The sequence below is a fragment of the Misgurnus anguillicaudatus genome, chromosome 11 (assembly GCF_027580225.2).
Source record: "Misgurnus anguillicaudatus chromosome 11, ASM2758022v2, whole genome shotgun sequence".
NCBI lineage: Eukaryota > Metazoa > Chordata > Actinopteri > Cypriniformes > Cobitidae > Misgurnus > Misgurnus anguillicaudatus.
This window is the reverse complement of record NC_073347.2, coordinates 1970905-1989700: the sequence shown is the minus strand read 5'-3', so window position 1 is coordinate 1989700 and position 18796 is coordinate 1970905. Positions and strand designations below refer to the sequence as shown.

Genomic DNA, 18796 nt, shown 5'->3' with positions numbered 1-18796 from the left:
GCGTGCGTGCGTGCGTGCGTGCGTGCGTGCGTGCGTGCGTTTCAGTATCTTTGTTATGAACAGCTGGCAGATTTTCTTAGTTTATCTAACCAGTCAGAATCATGAAGCCTGAAGTAATGATGTAGTCTGATCTCTCTGTTATAGTTATTGTTGTATTGTAACGTTAAACGTTAAAACTAATTCAACTACATACACACGAATTATGGCTAACGATAATGCAATAATCAATGTACCATCCGTGTTGTGTTTCTCGAAAGAAAGCATTCTTGCATGCAAATAAAAATCAATAAACAACAGACTTTAAACAAGACTTTTGTTTTGAAAAGTGGTCAATCGGGTGGTCGTCAGAAGCAGCGGTGTCTCGCTTCACGCCACCGCGGCCCCTTCGCTTTGGCTGTAGTGATGATGAGATCCACACAACAAACACAGCGCAGGCAGTTTCGTGAATGCGCGTAGAGCACTTTAAACGCACAGCTTTCTAAACAACGCCTTAAACATTTGTTGCCGTTTGTTTTCTATCTACCCATGTGAAAATCGACCCTGGTAAGTCGCGTATGTTAGTCTATGAAAGAGAAAAAAGGAGAGATAAAATAAAGAGAGAGAGGTAGGCCACTACTTTGACACACTGTGGGGATATAACGTTAACACATATTTACATCACATCTATATTGTGTATATGTTGGTGTATCTCATATCTGTGAATATCCTCGCATCGAAACAATGTCACCTGGAAACACGAATGCAGGTAAGGCAATGGCAACATCAAACATATATTATCATGGTATTATTGGAATAAACGTATTTTGTCTAACTACCCGAGTATATGAATGATAATGATTTAAGACATGTAAATATTAGCGTATAGTGAGAGAATATCTTCTTGGTGATGTTCTTATATAACATTTTACATTATTGGGCCAGTGTGTTTAGTGTTGTATCTCACAAGTTTAACGTTACTGATTTATTCTGTCTGTCTGTCTGTCTGTCTATCTATCAGATTGAAAATTGGTCACTATTTATTATTTCATAAAATGTATTTGTGCTACTACAAAGTGCTTCACACAGTCGCCTCTTTTTTGTTAGTGTAATAAGCTGGATATATAGTATAGATGTCTCTGTATGGCCGAACTGTAAGATATATAATCCTGTGTAAGGGGCTTCTGTGTGTAATTTGACCTCAAACAGCTCCATTCAGCCCAGATCTGTTGAAGTTTGCATGTTCAAAGTTTTGTACATTTGGATTTTAGGGATTTTTTTATCCCCTGCTGTGCATAATGCCTACCTAGTTATAGCTATAATGACTTACTTGGTTCCATCAGTGTCACTGCAATAGTGCAGTTAGGCCTCATAAACACCTGTTAAGATCCCCATCTTTGTTCTTAAAAACAGATATGAGCAGAAGGGTAATTCATCCTGAACATCAAATGCTTAAAAACACATTCAGTTTAATTTGTATTTCAATAATTACCAGTTCTTTGTTGTTTCATTCAAGTTTTATAATAACATGCAGAAATTATAAAATATCAACACAGTAAAATAACAACACAATATTATATAATACAAATAACCAGTGCTGGAAATGACAAAAATTCAGTGGGGGAACTCTAATTTGCGGGGGAAGACTTTTTAGAAGGGTTTAAAATAACATAACATTACATTGTTTTATTTTTCCTCCTAAGTATGTTTTCTTGAGCATTTAAGTCACACAAACTTTTAACAATGTAACAAAAAATGTGCCCTCAGATTACAGTTAAAATTTGTGGAGTGTGAACATTTGGATATGTGGTTAATTGATATTTTAAATAATAGGAAAAATATCTGAAATGAAACTAATACATCAGTCATACAGTGTCCATTGTGACTGTGAAGTGTTATGCGACAAGCTTGATGATACATTATAACATAATAGTTGCAAACTCATAGTTGGGAGTCATTTTTAAATGCTATTAAGTTTAAATATAATTCCTTTTCATTTACACCAACATTCTAAGTGGTTTGAAATTCACTCCATGGAATCCATCACCCCCCCCCCCATTCCAGCCCTGCTTATAACCTATGTAACTATTATCATTTTTATAATTTTTTATAAATATAGACTTGATTTTAATACATTTATTTATGGTTTAGATAAATCTTTTCCCTTTTTGACTCCAAGATGGCGCCTGTGTGTGGTGTGTGGCTGGCCGTCTGTTGCTCCCGGTTGTTTGGATGTTTGTCATGTTTTTATTGATTGTTTTAAATACTTCAGACTCTCTACTGGTTTATGATCGCCAGACACTTCTTAGTATTAGATCAGCTGTGGAAAATACGCCAATCTATAATATTAATCCGGGTGAATAAAACAATTCCCTCCCCTCTCTGCTCCTACGTGGATTACCTGCTTATCTCTGCTGGACCCTATGCCCCTCTTGGAGGAAGAAGGAATTTATACCCCCGCGGCAAACGTGGTGGTCTGTTGGTAAAAGTGAGGACTTGGCTTTTTTCCCAAATGCCGATCCTCGCTGGGTTTTAGCAGAACTCAATGTGGACTGTCGCCGGGTATGTGCTTCGTCACTTTTTGAATCCTTTGTGGAAGTGGCTGGTACCTGTTATTGGTGTGGTTAAGGAGTCTTCGACTATCAGTTGCAGTTTGTTGATGCCTACGTCCACATGTATGCACTGCATTTTTACAACTGAAACGAGGCTCAGTAGAACGTATTGACTGACGCCACGGTTGCTTGCTTTTTTAGAAACTGTTATGTGAGTCGCAGGAGTGATGAACACAATGTGTAAACATTTATTTGTTGTGGACTGACGAATAAATGAATGTATTGGAAACACTGCATTCCAAAAATGCTCCAGTTGGACGTTTGGACATCCCTGGGTTCTGTCATTCGAAAATATGGCTTTTTGTACCACTGCTATGCGGATGAAACTAAACTCCACTTGTCGTTCAACCCTGATGATCCCACGGTTTCTGCCCTCATCTCAGCATGCATGTTGGACATCTCACTCTGGATGAAGGATCACCATCTAAAGCTTAACCCTGCGAAGACAGAACTGCTTGTCATATAATCTGAACCAAAGATTCATCACAACCTTTCCATTCAGCTAGGTTCCTCGTCCATCACGCCTTCTAGGACAGCCAAAAACCTTGGAGTGGTCAATGATGATCGGCTTAGCTTCACGGAGCATGTGTGCCATCACCGCCCACTCTTGTAGATTCATCTTCTACAATTTAAGGAAAATTAGACCTTTCCTAAATGAGCATGCAACGCAGTTCCTAGTCCGAGCTCCTGTCCAGGCTGGACTACTGCAAAGCGCTACTGGCTGGACTTCCAGTCTACACAATCAAGCCCCTACAGATGATTCAGAACGCAGCGGCAAGAGTGGTCTTTAATGAGCCAAAGAGAGCACACGTCACTCCTCTCTTTGTCAAGTTACACTGGCTTCCTATAGCAGCTCGCATAAAATTTAAAGCTCTGCTCCTGGCCTTTAAAATCACTACCTTCACTTGCTTATACAGCCTTACGTCCCCTCTCATTCCCTGCGCTCTGCCACCGAGCTACGGCTTGTGGTGCCATCTCAAAAAGGGAAAAAAACATTATCGCGTACCTTCTCTGGAGCTGTTGCCCAACTGTGGAATGATCTGCCGGTCGTGACACAATCTGCTGACTCTGTAGCTGTCTTTAAATCGGCTAAAACCTCATCCCTTCCTTACTGTCTTTCTCTATTTTCCTTTTTTCTTTATATCTATCTGTACATTCTTACAAAAAATTCTAACCAATCCTTCGCTATGTATACTGTGTTGGACTTGATGAGACTATTTTCAGTGCACTTATGTATTGCTGTTCTTGTGTTGCTATAATTGCTTCTATTTTTTACCTCATTTGTAAGTCGCTTTGGACAAAAGCATCAGCTAAATGACTAACTGTAAATGTTACTGCTGTCTGAGTGTAGAGGACCACTGGATGTTACTGTGGTCGGGGCGTAGAGGACTGCTGAACATTAGGCTTGTTGCGATAGTCGGTATAACCGTGATACACGCTGCTTCAGCCTCTCACTGGTTAGATCACTTGCCCACCGCGTCGTTTTGATATTTTCTTGTAATTAAATAATTTAGTTTCGTTAGAGAGAGCTAACACTAACAACTGAATGTGTCTGCTGCCTGAATTCAGCGGAGCAGGAGCCTGATGAGTGAAATCAGGTGTTTCATATAAGGAGACATCTAAAACATTCTGGGAGGGGGGCCCAATGATTGGATTTGGGAACCACTACACTGTAGAGGACTGCTGGACGTTACTGTCATCTGTGTTTAGAGCACTGCTAGATCTTATTGTTGTCTAAGGTTAACTGCTGTATTTAGTTACCAGGTTGAATGCAGGAGCCCTTAGTCATGTAACTTGATATGCAAATTGTAGTGTCTCCCTTCTATCTTGTGTTTGTTTCTGTTATCAGTTTGACCATGAGAAGTTATTAGTGTATTTTCTTTTAGTGTATATTGTTTAATTGTACAAAAATAAGGCCTAGAATTAATTAATTTTAGCATAGTCGACTCATTCTCTCTTCACAGTTGAAGTAGTTTTTTAATAATGTATGTTTTTAATGACATTTTTTATTTCAAGTATTTTTAACTTTTATTAACATGACCACATTTCTTCTAGTTGTTGTTTCATGTTGAAAGATGAGTAGATCGCGAGCCCACCACATGAGCAGTAGGGTTGTGACAATTAATCGTAGCCTTGTGATTTAGAATAGATTTTAGACACATCTTTTTAATGGGAATGCGATGCATCGATGCACATCCCTAATGAGCAGTAGGCATGTTGTGGTTAATGCTGTGACGGATCGCAGTTGATCCGTGATCCATACAGATCACAACCCATGGTTCCGCTCGTGTGCGATTCGCGGATTAATACGCAAATTTAAATAGGGAAAGTTTAGTATTTGCACATGTTTCAAAGGCCTGTAAATATTAACATTCAAGTAATTTTAAACATTTTAACAGTGAGCAGCTAAAGTGAGCAGCTTTCTGTACACACAGACGCACATGCGGTTGAATGTGTCCGGTCCAGCTTCTGTCAGACGTGATCATCCCTATGCCCTTCAAAGATCAGAACTCTTGATGTGTAAACTTTAAGAGGGAGTTTTGCTACGGTGTTTTATGTGAAGTGACTGTTTATGCTGCGCTGTTTTGACTTCGCCATCTGTCTGTGTGAGCACGTGTTAAAGTGCACTCAAAAGTGCACACACGGAGAGACGCATTTCAAAAAGCTAGCGAACATTAAATTTTTCTGTTCTTGACAGGGCACATACAAACAAAATGATCTCTACAGTGTTCTTTTTCTAATAAGAACATTATTTAAAGTGTATGTATAGATTAAAAGAGTCAGAAAACAGAATGTTAATCAAACAACCAAAGAAAAAGAGAAAATTTCTTCTGTAATTGAAATCATGTAATTTCCAGCAACAGCCTAGATCGGCAGCATCATATAAGTTACATTTGGGATACTAATTCCAAACACATCCCAAATGTAATTTATATGACATGGCTGATCTAGACTGTTATTGTACATCCTGACTGTAATCTGTTTGACGCGGGCGATCTAGGCTGTCATTGTACATCCCGAATGTTACTTATTTGATGGGACCAATTTAGGCTGTCATTTTTTGCCTTATATTCATATGTAAAGTACTTCAACACATCAGACTGAGTCTCCTGTGCACTCTACTGCCTGGTCAACACAATTAAACTATTGTGTTAAGTGTCAACTGAACAAAATCAGAACACTTTGAGCAGCCGTATCTCTGTCCCCCAGTTGGAATGGCTCGAACCCGGGCTCTTATTAAAACACTGGCCAATCACTTTCCGACGAGCCCGGCCTTGAGTCCATCAGATGTTCCCATGCTGATGTGGCCATTCGAATTTGTCTGTCTGGAATAGGCTGTCCAGGATCAAGGGTGTTCAACCCACCCAACCAAAAATCACTTTAAAACTTTATTATAATTTTACAGGGCCTACATAATGCTATGCCACAGTAACCACACCTATGCCTGACAACAGGCTTACTCAATGGATAGTAACTTTGAGCTGGCTGACCCAAAATTTAAGTGCCTAGCACATAATTACTTTATGCACTGTTAAATCAAAAACAGACCGATGATGTTTGTTTTTGTGACCCTTTCAGCAAAGCTGGCAAATTTCTCTTACTTCATATAAATAACCTAAGTATTGACACAATGTGAGAACTGTCAATTTCTTCCCATAAAGCAGGCACAAGTTAAGGAGATCATACCGGAATACTAAGCCAGGACGAAGTGAAACACAGTAGGGCTGCCCAGAAAGGTCACAACCATGTTGGAGGAAGACATGGAAGTGGCCATCAAGGTGGTGGTGGTGGGGAACGGAGCAGTCGGGAAGTCAAGTATGATTCAGCGATACTGCAAAGGCATCTTCACTAAGGACTACAAGAAGACCATTGGGGTTGATTTTCTGGAACGACAGATAATGTAAGCATCAAACAGTTCAGTGTCAAATTCATACTAACTAGTAGATGCAGAGCATGAATTTATTTCATTTGAATCAGGAAGATTTCTTACTCTTAAATAAATCTGTTTGGGCTTGTGATAGTTTGGCCATCCTATTTTTTATGTATTTGCAGAAACAGTGTTATTTACAGTAGGGATGCATATCAATTAATCGCGATTAATCTATAGCAGAATAAAAGTTTTTGTTTACATCATATATGTGTGTGTACTGTGTATAATAACTTTGTATAGTTAAATGCACACACATGCATGTACATATTTAAGCAATGTTTACATGTGTATATACATTTGTATATTTATGCATAATTTATATTATATATAAATATAAATACTTAATATATAAATATATTTTTTTCTTAAAATTATACATGCATGTGTGCATATTTATATATACATAATTATTATACACCGTTCACACACATATATGATGTAAACAAAAACTTTTATTCTGCTATAGATTAATCGCGATTAATTGATATGCATCCCTAATTTACAGTTATGTAATCTTTTTCAAGACTTTTCCCCCTTCTTGGACGCTAAATAAGGCACACATTTGTTTTTTTCTGGGATTGATTATGCTCTGCTTGCTGGGGTTTCTAGAAGCACTTTAAGTCAATTGCAGTCTTTGCAAAATTCAGCTGCAAGAATTCTGCCAAGGACATTGCACTGACTCCCTGTCAGGTTTCAGATTGATTTTAAAATTCCCGTGCTGACTTACAAGGCCTTCTGTCACAACTTTTAAATGTCTTCGTTCCTCTGATACTTAACACTTCATTCTACTTGTTTACGCTCTTAGTTATATTAGGACAATTTAACAGTTTTCACACCAGGCACCAATGGGGTAGTATGCCATAGTATGGACAGTAGAGTTGAGTTTCACCTTGAGTATTAGGGATGCTCCGATAACGGCATTAAATGACTCAATCGCTACTCGCTAAATTTGCCGATCTCATGAACCGATTTTTCTGTTAACTTTTGTCATCATAGGGCTCCTGAATGCAGAGACCATTTTTACTCCGTGCGAGCATTTTTACAACCCGTTGCTCATGTGCGATGTGCAGATTTGGATATTTCTCTTTGCCTTTACAGAGATATGCGTATTTTCTATGAGGATGCGGTCCTAACAGTGCGACGCATCTTCACATCCCAATCAAACAGTGTATACAACACATATCTATCACGGACAATTGCATCATCTTGCCGAAAGTTTATTATTTGCATGCGTTTTAAAGTTTTGACCATTTAAACTTTAATTTTCCTCACAGCTGCTCTTGTCTGCGTACACCCGACGCATGCGCACACACAGTAGCCTGTCATCAGCGCACATGTACAGAGCGATCTCTCTCACGTCTTAAAGCTACAGTAATCCAATTCATCTCTTAATAAAATCACTCTTTGCTCTTGACTAAAAAACTGTTGTACTTCATACGAATGCGTGTATATTTAATTCATACAGTAAAGACTGTGAAGTGTTTAATTTTCATTACTTTTAACTTAAGAGATGTAGGCCTTTTTAAAAGCATATTGAATTTCTCTTTGCATAAGAAATATTTGTTGTGCTTATTTATTTGATTCTCTATTAAAAGAATATTATACCTAATTACTGCAAGTAATATAACAAAGGCAACATCTGTGGTATTACTTTATCTAGAAAAAATGTTAACAGTTACAGTCATCAAAGAGCTTGCATATCAGCTTAAAGAATCAGTATTGGTATCGGCCGAAGACAACTAATCAGAACTCGTATTGGCTGCCAAAATCCTGATCGGGGCATCCCTATCGAGTATGTGCGCATGTGTATCTCATGACCCCTCCCTTCTTTAACTCGGGGAACCAGAAAAGGAATTTCACCTTAACAATAAAATAATTATCTAAATAGATCATTCAATAAGAAAATGTAAATTGTAGGGAATTGTCATCTAATTTATCTGAAAGATTTTGTGAGATAACTTGCATTAGTGATAACATTATGCGATACTCATCTTTAATTCTTAACTCTGTATTTTGAATGAATAGTTTGATTTGGGGTTTTATTAGTCTCGTTTGAGAGTTATGGCCTCGTTTAGTGGACTTTTTTAACTGAAAAAGGAGAAGAGAAAGAAATGCGGTCAATATTTATTGTATTTTTTGAAAAGATGGGTTTTTAAATGTTTGAAGAGATGTGGCCGACAGGACTGCAATAGGAAGGAAAAAGGAATTTGCTAAAATGCTTTTTATCTGGTTTTCTACATATTATTTATTTTTAACAAAAAAAGTATTGCATCTTTAAATGAGTCTGTTTGCCATAGCATATTTACATTACTGTATGTGACTATTAAAAATAATCTTATTTGAAAACAGTAAACCAACGGCAGCTGGGGTTGCCAGATTCTTACGGTTGTAGCTAAAATTAACATTGTGACTTTCAGTTTCATCTTGGTCAGAAACACATATAACAGTAAATTTTACCATTAACTCTCCCCATGTAATCCCATGCAAAGCATTCTGGGAAGTAAAAAGTTTTGGTGCTGTCCAAATGGGTTATTTTTCTTTTGTGGTGTGTTTCCTGTATAACATTGTTTGCTAATTAGAAATAATAAGCAAAACTTGCTTTGGAATCATAAATACAATAAAATCGTCCAAGTTCTCCCATAATTCCCTGAGAAAAACAGCGTCTTTAAGAAAGCAGCATGATATTTCTGTCTGTCTTGTCAACTTCCAATATTATATACACAGGTGTCGTGTGACAGTACTTTGCTTTAATATATAATGTTTTATATTATTATATTTTATGGTTTTGTTTTTAATACATTTACTGTATATGCTATCTACAATATTTTTTGCTGATATTTTTTTTATTTTGTTTGCATCCATTCATTTTCAAACTAAAGGAGAAAATCATTTACAGTAATGAAATAAAAAACCTTACTTTTTAATTCACAAATTATATTTATAACTATGGTCATATTTTTTTAAATAAATACAGTATGTACCGTGTCATAAGGAATTACAGTCACATTGTTCATACTGCCATTACTTATTTCACTTTTTAAAAGTTAGATGACAGCATGCAGTCTTTGGCATTGGGTATTTCTAAACCAAAGTGAATTCCAGTAAGTATAGTTTACATTTGTCCTGGAGGAAAGATTCATACAAACCTGAACTAAATGCTTTCAAGTACAGGAAATGACATAAAAGAAAGAAAAATGTTCACATTTCAGATTTTCCCCCAGAAAGAGGAAGAAGAGATGAAGAGCACTGTATAGTTCCTGTTAGACTTTCATGTTAATATAGTGTGTGTCATCACAGGAAAAGCCAGAGAAATATGCCAAACAAAACATGGAATAAATGAGATGTTGTGTGACTTAATAATAATCAAGACAAACTAAGAATGAAAGCATCTGGTTTATGTTTACATGGCTTGCCAGGCTGTCCCAATAGAGCCAAATGTGTTTTTACTGGATAAATCTAATGAAAACTTTAAAAAGATCATATTACTCTCCCACAATTGGCAGATACTTTTATTCAAAGTGACTTACTTGGTGCATTCAATAAATACTTTTTCATCAGTATGTAAGTTTGTTCCCTGAGGATCTTTGCTTTACCGACTGAGTTACAGGACATAAAAGAATCAATGCTATGTTCTGTTTTTGGATAAGAGAATCCTGTTATATTTTTAAATGAAACGCTCAATTAAATGTTATGTCATTTGATTCACTTTAATGCAATGCACAGTGAAATGCAGTTTACAGTGTTTTTAACTAAAGGTGTTACAGTGGAGAATCACCACTATAGGTAAATGTCAGGACATGTTTACCATACTCAGAATTTGGGGTGAATGTAAGCTTAATTTTAATACAAATGATTTCACAATGCCAAAAATATTATGCACAACGTATGTGACTCAGTCTGTGAATACCCAGCTAAACTCATTTTTCTGATTTACTGTTAATAAAATATTTCTTCATAATGTAAAGACCATTCTGTGAAAATATAATCTTGATATCTTTAATATTGACTGAATAAGATCAATGATTGAAATCCAACTTTAATGCTCCTCATCTCATCATTAGATTATGAGACTTTAGTCTGAATATCTTTTTCTACATTTGTATTGCAGAGTTAATGGTGAAGATGTGAGATTGATGCTGTGGGACACTGCTGGACAGGAGGAGTTTGATGCAATAACCAAGGCTTATTACAGAGGTGAGCATTGTGTTACATGCCAAATCTGATTCAGGGTCATCACTTTGTTTTATGGACATCATCTGTGACATGCAGTCTATTACCACTGAAAAGACTTCTGACTCGTCCCTTAGTTTGTAAGAGCAAGCAAAGCCAAGTTCACAGTGATACACAAACGAAGGATGTCTATAAAACAAGACTTTGCACCAGATCAAAGGAAAGATAGGGGCTGGGTTTAAAAAAACATTCAGAAGCAAACATTTATTTTTACAGTTTGATTCTTGCTTTATTACAAACTAAAACACACAACTTGCCAAAATCAAAAGAGAGGGCCTACAATAGGAGCCAAAACAAAGAAGCATAAACTACTGTTTAGTACATAATTGAAATGTAGGCATTTGGCTTTTATCTGTAAGTGACTTACATTTTATATTGGGGCTTTACCAAATGAACTACAGGAACACAATTTACTGAGTATATAATGAATGGGATGAGGTCATCCAGTAAGAAACACAGATGACTGATTATTTACAATAATGCTGAATGATTGATGATGTGATGAATGATGATGATGATGATGATGATGATGTGTCCTGCAGGAGCTCAGGCCTGTGTCCTGGTGTTCTCAACTACAGACAGGGAATCATTTGAGGCCATCAGCAGCTGGCGAGAGAAAGTCGAGATGGAGGTTGGGGACATTCCTACAGTCCTGGTGCAAAACAAAATTGATCTGCTCGATGACACGGTTATCAAAAAGTAAGTAAGCTATTTATTACTAAAAATACATGCAAACTAAATTCATCCCTTATTGGCTTTATGTTAAAAGAGAACAGAGATCCTATTATCAGAGAACAGGTCTCATTTACTAATAATTGTGCACATTATTCATTATTATTTTACTTAAAACTGTTCACCCGTTCTAAACTCATATGACTTCCATTAAATGAGGGAAGATTTTTTTTCATTTATCGGGTGCTATCTAGGTTAAAAAATGTATTGGGTTTATTAATGGGACACAACCCAGGTATGTCAATATTAATCCCATTGAATCCCATATAAAAATATATTGAATTTCAATAAACCAACATTATAGTGATCAGTGTTTACTTTAAGGGAGATTCCACTTTTTTTAAAATATGCTAATTTTCCAGCTCCCATAGAGTTGATTTTTACAGTTTTGAAATCCATTCAGCTGATCTCCGGGTCTGGAGCTACCACTTTAGCTAGCACAAAAAATCAGCCGAAAATATTCCCTTAGTAACTTTAAATGGCAGGGGACTATTTTTGGGCAAATTAAACTACAGAAGAGTCAAGTTTTAAAAAGGAAAAATATTGAAACTTTTTGTTTTTATTTTTTAGCGCGATGCTAATGGTCTAATCAGATTCAATAAATTATGCTAAGCTATGGTTAAAGTGGTAGCGCCAAAACCGGAGATCGGCTGAATGGTTTCCAAAACAGTAAAAATCTAATGTTTAACTTTAGGCGAGCTGGAAAATGGGTATATTAAAAAAAATGGAATTTCCCTTTAAGCCCTTGACTCTTGACTTTCACTTCAGTTAAATCTTTATTTTTATGTTTCAGTTTTTGTATTTGGTTAACACATGTGCATTGAAAAAAAAAGATGTGTGTCAAAGTTGAAATTTGTTGCTTTTTATGAAGACGTCAAAATGTGATAAAATTAAGCCGCTTTACATTATGATGTTAATCTTTTTGTGACTGTTTTGGTTTGTAAATGCACTGGGAAAAGGTGAACAAAAAATACTGCCACATTTAGACATCATCAATCATCCTACAAATCTCAACAATGGTGACAATCATCAAACTAATTCAGATAAAACGATCAACTGCAATGCATGCTGGGAGTCATGGATTCATTTAGTACTATGTTGATATCCAGCATGAAGCTTCCTTTGTTGATTGTCACCATTGATTAGTTTCAAAGACTGATTCATGATGTCAGAGATTGATTCAGTAGTTTAATCTTCTAATTGTGTATAACAGACTTGACACTGCTTCCAACTAGCACTGTTATATCATTCAATTTTTACACATTAACACAGCACACACCATAAATATTATTTGGGTAAATCTACATCAATTCAATGATTTGATCACAGTAGATCTTAAGTTTTCTTTGCAATAGCATATGCATTTTTAAAACACTGCTTCAAAAGGCAAAGACATTAAAACACAAGAGTCAAGGGCGCCACTAAAACAAACACTGATTACCATAATGGTAGTATGTTGAAAAGTCGATCTTTTTTCAATATCAATGCAGGGTGCAAACGTGATATTAATTTAATGTGATTAACATTGACAAATATTTTTGACTTTTCTTGTAAGTCTTGCTTGCTATTTGGGTTTGTATTGAGACAAGTCTGTGTTTTCTTTAGTGAAGAGGCTGAAGGTCTTGCCAAGAGGCTGAAGTTGAGATTTTATCGGACATCAGTGAAAGAAGATCTTAACGTTAATGAAGGTATGATGTTGTATCAAGAAGAGCAACTAGTGTCTTACTAGCATCACTCAGTATACATTTTGAACTGACGTGACTAATATATTTTTTTTCTTACTCTGCACTTCTGTAATATTTCTGCATTGTAGTTTTTAAGTATCTAGCTGACAAATATCTGCAACGACTCAAGCAAAAAACAGCTGAGGAGACAGAGGTGATCCATACATCCAGCAATAAAATAGGTAAGAGCCGAAGTGAATCTTTTAGGTTTTTTTTATTATTTGTTATGAATGAAGAAAGTCATTGATAAACTCTACAGTTCCAGTTGGTTTATGAATGTCTGGTTGGTTAAAGTGGAGCTCAGTGATAATGATAGAAACTGATGATATAAATGCAGATAAATGATCTAATGATGATGATCATTAGACCTTTAAAAGAGACATTTCACAAAACTTTTTTAAGATGTAAAATACTTCTTTGGTGTTCCCAGAGTACATATGTAAAGTTTTAGCTCAAAATACCATGTAGATTATTTATTATAACATGTTAAAGGGAAACACCACCGTTTTTCCATATTTTACTATGTTCTTACCTCAACTTAGACAAATTAATACATACCTTTTTTCAGTGCGTGCACAAAATCTTTGTACAGCGTGTCGTAAATGTGTTAGCATTTAGCCTAGCCCCATTCATTCCTTCAAACAAGGATGAATTTAGAAGCCATCAAACACTTCCATGTTTTCCATATTTAAAGACTGTTACATGAGTAGTTACGCAAGTAAGTATGGTGACACAAAATAAAACGTGATTTTTCTAAGCGGATAAAAAATGAGAACTATATTGTATGGTGGAAGAGCACTTTGACCTCGGCGCACAGTAACATCATGACTCCTGACTACTCCCCCTCTCTCTCAAACTTCCGTCAATATTACCACATGCCACGTTTTATTATACGGTGGTATTTTACATTAAAATTGCCACTTTGTAGGTGTGAGCAAAAGTGTGCTGTTTTGGGGCACATTTCATGCAAATGAGCTGATGAAATGCAAACACTGATTGCCGTGATGCTGGTTTGTTGAAATTAAAACTTAATCGTGCTGTCAATTATTTTCTCTCTCTGCACTAAATTGCAGTGACGTGGATGGATAGTGCAGATTAAGGGGCGCTATTATTACAATAAAATCCACTTCTGACATCACAAAGGGGGCAAAATTTCAATAACCTATATTTTCACATGTTTGCAGTGAATGGTTTACCAAAACTAAGTTACTGGGTTGTTCTTTTTGACATTTTCTAGGTTGATAGAAGCACTGACTATACCATTTCATGCTTTTTAGGAGCCCTCAGCTCTCTTGTTTTAATTTCATTAGTACAGATCATAGACGAACATACTTTTGAATCAAATATAGATATAGTGCACTTTTTGCCTGTGGAAACTGAAGATGCAGTGGCTGTTTGGTTGAGGCCGGGAGAACTTTTCATTACCATTTATCCATTTTGCAGAGACTTTTAACTAAAGCCATCACAGTATACATTTTGTCTTGAACTCATTCAAATGTATTTCTATAATGCTTTTCACAATTCATATTAAAGACTGTTATTTGCTAATTTCAGGTGTTTTCAACACTACCGGTGGTGGCCACTTGAATCATTCCAGTGATCTCAACGGCCGTGAGGTCGTAAACCTGCGACCGAACAAACAGAGGACCAAGAAGACAAAACATCCTTTCGGTAGCTGCCGATTGCTTTAAAAAGATTTTCGGTACGACTCCACTGCCTGGCTTGAATTGATGAACACTAATTCATGTATAAAAATTCACTCTTAACGTCCAAAGCAGATCTGTCTGTGTTCTGTGGTCACATCTGTCGATTTCATACTGTACGTGTCATCGACTGCAGTTGACTCTCTTGTCTTATCATCTCACTTGAAAAGGCTGAAGATTTAGGATGTACAGCCCTCTGGTGGCAAAATTAGATGTTAACTTCTCAATTTCACCAAATAGAATAGCCATAGTTGAATTAAACAGGTAGTTCGGACTCAAACTCACACGCTTAGATTAGTTGTTACGCCTCTGGTCCTGCTCAATTAATAAATGACGTTTAATTTTGGTGCAAGAATTAAGCAGGCAGACTGAAAGAGATTTCCTGGTATATTATTAAGTAGGTGTTTGACTATTAAAAGTGAATTTAACCGAACCTATTTTTATACAAAAAACTAAAATGTTACACCTGTTTGGTCACTCCCTATCCTCGCATTTAAACAACTCAATATTTAAAGTGATGGTATATTTTCACAGTCATATATTTTGTACGTTTCTAAGATGCGCATTGTGTCATGTGGTTCACAGCAGGGTAATGTTCAAATTTTACACAGATTACTTACAAAAGAAAGGCGATTTACATGACACACCATTTGTGCATTTCGACTGTTCATTGTGCAGTACGTTTGAATGGATGGAGATCCACAATCTTTCAGTGATATTTAATTGCTGTACCTTGAACATCTTCACAAATTTCAATCTTTGTTCTTTTAGGTATTTTCTATACAAATGTAGGAGAGTAATAATTTGCTTGAATTCATTACATTAACACAGTGCCAAAATGTTTCTAAACTCGAAAGTGTAAATAGTGTTAGTATATCGTTGTCAGATTTCTGAAATAGTTTAACTGAAATGGACATCTTTGAAAATGCATTACATAAACTCATTTGAAACTTTTCTTATTTTAAGACAATACCAAATGTAAACGATAGAAATTAAGGAGACGTTTGCATCGGTCTGTCCAATATATTTTCATAAACAAACTGTTGTGTTGCTTACATGTCAAATATAATTTCAGACACAAGCTTATTGCATATGTTATATTAGATAAACAACTGGAATTTATTTATTCTTAATGTTTGGAAAGTAAATACACAAACTTGCATTACTTTCCACTTTCAATAAGCACGGTAAAAAACACTAAATATTCCAAAATTCACATGCTGTAAGAGTAATCTTGTGTTTATTGCACTGAAACGAACTAAACTAGCCGTTCTAAGCCTTAACCACTAAAGCCATTAAAAACAAACAAACAAAAGTTAACATTATAAGAAAAAAGTTAACATTCAGGTGGTTATTGAAAATATTAAATTATGTGCTAATACACTATCTGTATACACTATCAAAGAAATAATAATCATAACTTCTTTATATATAAGTGAACTGCAGTACGTATGGTGCTTGTAAGGAGCAGTTTTCTAGACCGGGTTTATGTCTAGACCCCTGTCTTAACTAAAGACATATTTTAACATATATCAGTGCCATTGTTTTATCTCAACATGCATACCATTCATTTTTTGTAAGGTGTTTGTAAAAACTACTCATTGCTTAATCTAAACCCCGCCCCTAAGTGAATCAGCTGGTGGTACAGACATGTCAATCCAGAAATGACCGTTCTTCTGGACATATTTTATCTTATATATAATTCCATTTGGCTTCATCATTGATTGATTGTATTTATACATGAAACGCATGCCTTGTATCTGTTTGTATGAATGTGGTGTCATGGTACTTTACCACAATGACCTTCATGTTTACAGCTCTCATTTGCTTTCTTATACATAGTCGATTTTCTCATGATCTGTTATTTTTATGTAGACGATTATGAATTTTCACATTTGCTGCGGAGGAATGATTCTATAATACTACAATGAACTAAAAGCACTTTATTATCTGATATAAGTCATTATCAGTTTATTGCTATAGGGTTATAATCTACTGTTGTCTAATATCAGAACTGCTTCTACATTTCCTCTTCTTACTGATGTATACTGTACATGACTTCTAGTAAATATGTAAATGGCAGCATCATCACATCAGCAGTGTCATTTCACTTAATGATTAAAAGATCTCAAGTCCTCATCTGATGGATTATTTTGTGTACCACACACTTCTATAGGTGATACTTTGCTGTGTTTTTGGTTGTCAAAGAGGAAAATAAAGGATCTATTATAGCTGTTTTCTTTATTGACTGATGTGACCATTTTTATTGTGTGTAATAAGCAATGTTGTGAATTAATTAATTACTGCCATTTATTCATATTAGGCATAACTTAATTTTCATGACTACAAGCTTAAAATTCCCAATGAAAACTTTGAACTATAGTGAGGTTAAATCATTGCATTAAATGATTATCTACGGGTGAACGGACAAACAGTCTGTGTTTGTTTTACAAGAGTAAGTTGTATTCTGTGCTATGAGGACTCGAGCAACAGTCAAATGTGAAATTCCCAAACAAACAGGCTGTCAAACACAGTCTAATTAAAACAGAAAGAGCAGACAAGCAAGCCATGTGCAGCTGATCTATAAATAGACTCAACAGCAAAGCAGTAAAATAATATTCACAGGACTCAAACCGGAATGCTATAGTGCAGAGGTCTCTAACACTGCTCCTGGAGAGCTACTGTCCTGCAGATTTTAGCTCAAACTCCAATTAAACAGCTGAAGCAGCTAATCAAGGTGTTTAGGGCAAAGACCTTTAAAAAGAGAGTTGTGACAACTACATTCACTCTAATAGAAGAGTTTTTTTTTACAGCCTCTTGAGAGTTCCCAGAAGTTACAATGAGCTCCATAGAGCCGTAGCAGAAAAGACTGAATGTGGTTTTCTGGTTATTAGTTGAGAAATATTCCTCGGGTGTATTTTTCTGTACATGTTTGTGGTAACTGTGGTATAAACGGAATAATTGATTCCGGTCCATTGAATTATTAGAAAATAATGCATTTTTTATTTTTTATTTAACAGCCCGTCATTAATTATTCCCTACTTAAATTTCTGTTTTAAAGATCATAGGGGGGCCCCATACATAGACTCACCCTGGGCCCACAAAATTTCTAAAATCATATATGTAATACACTTAACCAGCAATAGTTAGCCTGTCTGGAACCGAGCAGACTTAAACCACATCACTGTGACACTTGCTTTACATGTGAACGGCCCCTACGCTAATGAGATTTTGTTTCTCTCTCCCTGTCTCGTCCGCTTAATCTCCTTATCCGCTTCAATGTAGTAATACATTCGCTTTAATGTTGATTTATAGCCGCAGCAAATTTAGCTGCTTGTGCTATCGTGTGTTATGTTGTGCTATCTGTCGATTTTCTGTGCTTTTCACTGCTTCTATTAATGTAAAGCTGCTTTGATACAATTACCAAATTGTGAAAAGCGCTATATAAATAAAATTGAATTGAATTAAATCCAACCCTGCTCCTGGTGAGCTACCATCCTGCAGATTCAGCTCCAACTAAAGCAACAGTCGAAGACAGCTGAAGCAGCTAATCAAGGTGTTTAGGGCTGCTTGATGATTACAGACAGGTGTGTTAGAGCTGAAGTCTGCAGGATGCCAGCTCAACAGGAGCAGGGTTAAAGACCCCTTGTTTTAGGGGATGTTAGTAGAAAACGAGTCAGGCTAGGACAGGCTGAGGATAACGTTAGTAACACATAACAAACCACAAACAGCCTTTTAATGGTTAAATTTGTTCTCTTAATGCAGATTCATCCAATATTGTGTAATAAGAGATACAGGCTAGAAACACAACGCGATGGCAGTACATTATGTAAAAACATTTGGGTGTTTTGGCCATGTAATTCTGCTGGTTAATTAAATTAAATGCAA

The 18796-nt window shown here is 36.0% G+C and overlaps 2 protein-coding genes across 4 annotated transcripts in view; one reads left to right on the top strand and one right to left on the bottom strand.

The window, feature by feature from the left end:
* The window catches only part of LOC129416559 (uncharacterized), a 136526-nt gene that overhangs the window by 31483 nt on the left and 86247 nt on the right, over window positions 1–18796 (bottom strand). The gene's annotated exons all lie outside the window — the stretch shown is intronic.
* Window positions 314–17139, top strand: rab23 (RAB23, member RAS oncogene family). 3 transcript variants are annotated; one of them, XM_055170884.2, is made up of 7 exons: window positions 314–543; window positions 6251–6489; window positions 10628–10713; window positions 11292–11448; window positions 13087–13169; window positions 13295–13387; window positions 14760–17139. In XM_055170884.2, exons 2-7 carry the CDS (start codon window positions 6335–6337, stop codon window positions 14894–14896), a joined length of 711 nt encoding a protein of 236 aa, XP_055026859.1. In that variant the 5' UTR covers window positions 314–543; window positions 6251–6334; the 3' UTR covers window positions 14897–17139. The 3 variants fall into 3 exon arrangements, with proteins under 3 accessions (XP_055026859.1, XP_055026858.1, XP_055026857.1); XM_055170883.2 differs by having other exon boundaries at window positions 314–604; XM_055170882.2 differs by having other exon boundaries at window positions 315–745.